The 6,651-nt window shown below is 53.6% G+C and overlaps 1 protein-coding gene and 1 long non-coding RNA gene across 2 annotated transcripts in view; both read right to left on the minus strand.

Annotated features, from left to right (window-relative positions):
• Nucleotides 1-6,400, minus strand: part of ATP2A3 (ATPase sarcoplasmic/endoplasmic reticulum Ca2+ transporting 3) — a 57,916-nt gene extending 51,516 nt beyond the window's left edge. Inside the window, 1 exon segment of the mRNA XM_049801973.1 lies at nucleotides 6,075-6,400. Within this exon segment, the coding sequence (XP_049657930.1) occupies nucleotides 6,075-6,192 (118 nt within the window). The 5' untranslated portion in view covers nucleotides 6,193-6,400.
• Nucleotides 488-5,894, minus strand: LOC126039232 (uncharacterized). The gene is made up of 2 exons (XR_007506269.1): nucleotides 981-5,894; nucleotides 488-870 (listed from the first exon to the last, which is right to left on the minus strand). It is a non-coding gene; the product is annotated as an uncharacterized LOC126039232 (long non-coding RNA).
• Nucleotides 6,401-6,651: the final 251 nt, after the last annotated feature.

A 6,651-nucleotide genomic window follows, 5' to 3' on the forward strand; every position in this document is an offset into this window, starting at 1 on the left:
TAATGCTCCTTTTAACGGCCCTGAAAACATTAATGGGGATGGGGCACCCACCGGCTGAGCTCGATGTACCAAGAGAAGGACTTTGTGGCTGGTCTGGACACAGCAATGCCTCGCACGGAGGAGCCCCTTCCCCAGGAGCGGGGCTGGACTGGCTGGGCAAGAGGCACAGACCGCAAACACTCAACGTCTGGCTCATGGCTTACAAAGAATAACCCTAAAAAAAAACACTTTGAGGGAGCATCATCATCCCAACCGACTCTGCAAATGCTGTGCGTAGGACAAAAATCAAAGCTGGCTCCTCCAGAGGTTTGAACATACGAGAAAGCATATGAAAACATATGAAAAAGCATATGAAAACACGTGAAAAACCACCTCGTTTTTCAGGACCATGAAAACGAAAGCATCTCAAGGTTGCGTGCGGCCCTGCGATGCTTCTGACGCCTTTCGATAATCAGTTCAGATCCCCGCTGCAAAATCACAGGAGGAACGCCGCTCTCGGGGGAGGTTTTGGGCATCGGGGAGGACGCGGGTCGACTGTGCTCAGCCCAGCTCTCCGGTGCTGCACAGGGCAGCTATCGCCACCAGAAAACACCAACCATCTGCTTTAAGTTGCCCAAAACTGGACGCGCTCAGCCCTGCTTCGTGCCAGCATCTGCAATTCTGGGCATCCGTCAGGGATGTCCCGTGGGGGTCTGTGCCAGAAGCTTTGCCTGGGCTGTGGATGTGCCAGGACAGACCCGATCCACAGGACAGGGGTGATTTAGCAGCTGCCAGGAGCCTCCTGCTTTCACGCCATCCCTTTTGCAGGAGGAGATCAAACGCAGAGTGACAAGGCAGCTACTTGGACGCTTCTCAAAAATTAAAATTCTCCTTGGTAGGAAGAAAGCAAAAGCAACACCAGGCGTCAGGCGATGCTTTTCACTCAAGAAAAAATGGTTTTGAGGGGAAGATTCAAAAAAAACAAAACAAAACAAACTTACTTGCAACATACATATCAATAGTATTTTTCAGAGGTTTACCCTGGAGGGAGACAACCACAGAAATGCGACTCAATAGCTTCAAATCAGATCTGGCGATTAGAAAAGGCTTAAAAGATGCAGAAAGACCAATGCCACCGAAAAGGCGAAGAGCAGACGTGCAGCTACATGACGATGGCGAGGACTGCACTAGGCTGGCCAAAACCGTTCAGCTGGAGTAGGGAGGTCAAACTAGGCACCTGAAATACTGGGAAAGAGGATTAGCCTGGGGGGAAGGGGGATATTTTGCTGCTAATGGTGTTTTTGGAGGACCCGCTCCAGCCCCTTTCTGGAAACAGCACATCCCAAGGCGGCATCTGGGTATCCACGGCGTATCTGACTCCTCCTAAATCAGTGGGTTTTAGCACCAGCTCTGCCACCCCCAGCTTTAAAACCAGCAATGAAAGAAAAATAGTAATGAAATGACACTTGTATAATAGGGGAGGCCAACCCCAAGGGTAAACACAAGACCTGCACACAAAATCCCTTCCCCCCCAAGCACAGCCCCTGCCACTCCTCATCCCAGAAATTTCCCCCTCCCCGGCTCCCTCAGCATTTTAAGAGCAGACACCAGTTTTTCTGAACATTGCTCTTCATTCACAATTCTTTTTTTTTTTTTTTAAGGATAGGTACAAAAGCGGGTAACCTCAGAGGACAGCACAGGGATGAAAATCCCGAGTTTCCTCTTGTCCAATTGGGAAAATTTTGTGTAGTCTCTCCCCAAATTTGAAGGCGCTCACAAGGTTTTAATGCCTCAGCATTTCTCCTAAGGGAAAGGATTTGGAGGAGGAGAAGCAAAAAAAAAAACAACCCATAGCATGTTTATGAATCAGACTGTTAAGCGTGTGTTTTGGGGGTGGAAAAGGTGGGCGATGCGCAGAGGAAGAGAGCAGAGTTAGATGAGTCAGAAAATGCTGCTTTTCCTTTCCTTACCAGCATCTCAAATATTTCAGTATAAAATAGAAATTTTATTTCTCTTTTTTTTTCCTTTTTTTTTTTTTTTTTTATTGTCAAGAGAGAGTTGGAGCGTGACCTTGGCTGGTTAGCAACCGCCAGCAGCTACTCCGCCATTAAGTAACGCACCGCAATTAGAGTAGGGACAGGGGCACGGGCACGCACACGCGTGTGCCGATGGACGTATATACACATGCACATGCAACCCTGGGTACAGGCTGGGAAAAGGATGGAAATAAATAATAAATCAGCGGGTTTTGCTGCTGCTTCTAGCAAAACAGGGGCTTGGAGCGGAAAGCTCCTCGTGAACGAGCCTCGATGGGTTTCAGGAGACTGGCAACACATCGCAGGCTGGATTTGGGCTCGAGGACGCTTCCTCCTCCCACCCAGGTAGGCTCGGGCACACAGAGGCAAAAATACACCCAGGGGCTCCGAGATGCTGAAATAAAGCTTACGGAGACGTGGAGAGGTGCGTTATAAAAGAAAAGCCAATTTACTCATGGGCTTTGAGTTGGCCCAGTGCTGAAGCTGGCTTGAATAACGCTTCAACCAGCCAGCACGTAAATACCGTTATCGTTGCACCTTGCAGTGGGGCACGGGAGGTTTTGGAGAGCATCGGGTACCACGCTGGGGGTCAGCCCCAGGAGCGGCGAGGGTAAAGGAGGGGATGGGCGAGACCCCGAGGAGGGCTGACGGGCAGGGTCCGATCCTGCCCCGTGGCGTTTCCAACCGCAGACGGCTGCGGGGCTTCTGCTTTGGAGTCAGAAGAGATGAAATGCAAGAAGAGACAAACGCCCCTATGCTGCAAACAGCCGAGCACTTGACTCTACTGACATTCACAGCCCATTTAGGTTACCAGTGAAGCAAATAAAATTATGCATATGCATTAATGCTGGCAATATCCTGCCCAAAATGTATGCTCATTTACACATGGAAATCCATTTAGAAGAGAGAAATCACAGCTATATTTAAAACAGAAAATCACTTCACTGTCCATGGGGCAACTCTTGTTTATATCTGTCATTTCTTGGCAAAACTGAAATTGTTTCAGGGTAAATTGTGCCCCTGGTTTTACATTTAGGAAGAAGAATGTTTGCACCCCTCTATCCTCCTGATGAGTCTAATATAAAATAAGAGATGCGCATTTTTTTGCTTTTGTTTTTGGGGGGTTTTGTTTGGTTGGTTGGTTTTTTTAAGTGTCGTGGTCTAAAAGCAACCCATGGAGCTCAGTGTTGGTGGATGGGAGGAGGTATAGGGAAGCACCTACCCGGCGCGCATGGAGCATCCGAAGCATTGCGTAGTTAAAATTGACTTTTGAGATTCAGAAGCCTTTTAAGAATCGCCATGGTGAGACCTAAACGTTCTGCAGCTTCTCCAGTTTCCTTGGCAAACGAAATGGCCATGCTGACAGCACCGATGACAGATCTGAAACTAGAACGCGAGCTCTTCCTAGGGGAGAAATATCTTCTTCCAGTCCAGTAATCTATATCTCACTGCTTGACTGCCAAGCCACAAACTGGAGGTATTAAATAATCACTATTGCTCTCTGTTTCCTCCTGCAAATGTAAATGTGAGCACTGGAACTGAAAAAGCAATTTTAGGCTCCAAAAGTATAACCCCCCAAAAATATATAATTTTTTTTTTAATATAAAACACACCAATGGCCGCTGCTTCTCACTTAACGTTGGAGCTCATTGCAGCTCATTTTTTTTAAAAAGCATCACCGCAATAAAAAAGAAGCAGACAGCAACTCTCTGAAGTACGTCGGGAGGCAGTTTTTAAGAAAGATGATGTATTTTAGATTGTGATTCACGACCACACTGGCAGTTTGATTTCAGGTTTAGAAGGAAATGAATGAATGAGAGACAGGAGGGTGCGAAAATGAAACTAGCTGGAGCTGAAGGTCTGCTCTGCACTTCAAGCCATGCAAGATTTGAATTTTCTTCCCCCTTCTGCGTGAGCTCAAGCAAGATCAAACTGTCCCACACTTCCGCTGCCGGAGTTCAACTTCAGCCTAAACTGAAATGCAATTTATTACAGACCATTTTCAAGACCCGTGCTCCGGCGCAAGCCGAGCTCACCGTCCCACGCTGCTCCCCGCAGCAGTTCACCTGAACAGGGCACCCCAGGGTACCCCAGCACGGTCAAGGAGGTCGGCTCCTGCTGCCGCAACACAACCTGCAAATTCTTGCCGTGCTGGAAAAAAGGCTATTTGCTTAACATCAAGGTTTTAAACCAAAAAAAACCACACAGGGTCCCATTCTGCACGATTTTGAGCTGTGCTGACCTGTCCGTATCTCATCCATGCCACAAGGAGGATATAAATGCTGCACAAAAATTGCAAAAATTCAGAATTCTTAAAAGTCTTTGACCACATTTTCACGGATGGTTGCACTGCCCACGTTACTGCTCTCAACATCGATGCACATCACTGCGAGCTGTATTGCACAGGAGACGCGGGGCTCTGCTTTGAAGGCGAAAGCCTTGGCACACCCCAAAGTCAGAAGCTCTCACGAGTCAACAGCCTGCAAGAAACCCAATGCTGGACTGTATGGGAAGCAAAACTGTAAAGAGAGGCGAGTGCAGACCCATTGCTTGAAAGAGGGGGAAGGAAGAAGAAAAAAACCAAAAAGACGAACTAATTGCCACGGCTAAGCCTTTGCTTTGCACCTGTGTCATACGTTCGAGCTCCCTTTTTCAAGGTAGAGAGCCCAATGCCACCGAGCAACCAACGTGCCTGACTCAGCGACGATGATTCACTTGGGCAAACAGGAGGATGAAGCCACCGTGAGCACCGCGACGGCGATGCCTTTAGGTGACACGCGGCTGCACGGCACGGACCACCCGCCATCCCCACGTTCCCGTGGGGCCAAGGGACAGCACAGAAATGTTGGCAGCAATTCTACCTTGAAATCAGATTGATCACCCGTTTCTTAAGGACGTGGTTTGCATTCAGCCCCCAAAGCAGAGGGATCGCTCCCCTGCCGGCTAATCAGACGGGTCCCCGGCTGCCCTTCTCCGGAATCAGGTCGGACAAGGGCAGGCGCGATGCTCCGGTGCTTACGCCTTGCGCGCAGTCCTGCGTGGCACGAGCTCCCGGCCCAGCCCCGGCCACGCTGACGCAGGGAACGGAGCAGAAGCTGCCTGGCGTGGCGAGCGCTGGTGGGAAAGGGGACCCCGAGCCCAGCACACGGGACTGCTCCCGGCAGGGTTTGTCTGGAGGAGGCACAGCCCTCTGATCCCACTTAAAACAGCTCTCCCAACGAATAAAGACGCAGAGAGCAATCCCGCCAGCATCTAGTCGGGTTTTCCTTAGCCTCAACCACGAGGACGAAGCGAAAAGCCGATGCAACGAGCTCCAACCCAGGAGAGAGTTTACACGCTTATCCCCTTGTGCAACTTTGAGAAAGGACTCGCTACTCCACAACACCGGAGCAAACTCACCCGAAACACCCTCCGGTTTCCGTCCGCAGAGTTAACGACTTACCTCCCGTCACAGCCCGAGCGATCGAAATCGCTATTTACCCGGGTAGGTTCGGGCACCCCAGCGAGCCCCCCCCGTGCCCAGTGCGCACTTACAAAACCCGAGTTTACAAAAGTCCCCTGATCTAAACCCGGGACGATGCCCGGCTGCTCCAAGAGGGTTCCCCTCACCCCACGTCCCCCACCCTCCACCCCAGTCGATTTTGGGGCTTCCCTCTTTCACCCGCAGGCAACGGGGGAACTTCCCCCTCTCTTTCCCGACGACGTGTCCGTGTCCCTCCCGGAGGACACTCCGCCGGAGGAATTAACGCCCCGGGAACCGCCGGTGCCGCCCGTACCCCCGGTAACCAGCCTTTATTTAAGCGAAGCCGGTAAATATTCCCCGAATCAACAGGTGTCCCGCGGTAAATCCTCCACCGCTCCTCCGCAAACCCCGGGCCGGGAGAGGTGGGGCGGGGAGGGGGGGGGGGGGGCACCCCCACCCTTCCCGGTCCCTGTCCCGGTGCCGGTGGGGAGGGGCCCGACGAGGGTCCCCGCCGCCCCCGGCGGGATGCCGGTGCCCCGGTAGGGCAGCCCCATTCCCCCCCCCCCCCCCCCCGCCCCTCAACCCCCCGCACTAACCATTGGGGCCGTACTTCTCCCGGTTGCGGCGGACCTGCTCCGGGCTGAGCCCGCAGCTCTCGCTGACACCGAAACGGCGGAGAACGTCGAGCACCGGGAGGCTGTGCGCCGCCTCCATACCCCGGCGGCGGCGGCCCGGGCCCGGGACGGGGACGGGGAAGGGGAAAGGGGAAGGGGGAGGGGGGGGGGGGGGAGGAAAAGAGAGGCCCGGCAGGGAGGGCACACGGGGCACCGCTCGCACGGCCGCTGCCGCCGTCCCTCTCCGCCCGCCGCGGGAAGGGGCGCCCGGCCGCCGGGCCCGCCTCCTCCCGCCGGCACGGCACGGCACGGCACGGCCCGGCCCCGCCCCGCCCGCCGCTGCTTCCCCCGCCTCCCCCGGGGCCGCCGCGCCCAGCGCCGCCCCCCCCCCCCCCCCCACCGCCAACGGGGAGGGCAGTCCCGGGGAGGAGAATCCCTCCGGGCTCACGGCCCTTTGCTAGGCTACCCCCCCCCCAAAAAACGTGCCTTTCCCCCCCCCCCCCCCCAACTTTATCATATTTTTTAAATTATTTCCCAACTTCTCGGAAGCGGTGCTGGC

Source organism: Accipiter gentilis, chromosome 6, assembly GCF_929443795.1.
Source record: "Accipiter gentilis chromosome 6, bAccGen1.1, whole genome shotgun sequence".
Classification (NCBI taxonomy): Eukaryota; Metazoa; Chordata; class Aves; order Accipitriformes; family Accipitridae; genus Astur; species Astur gentilis.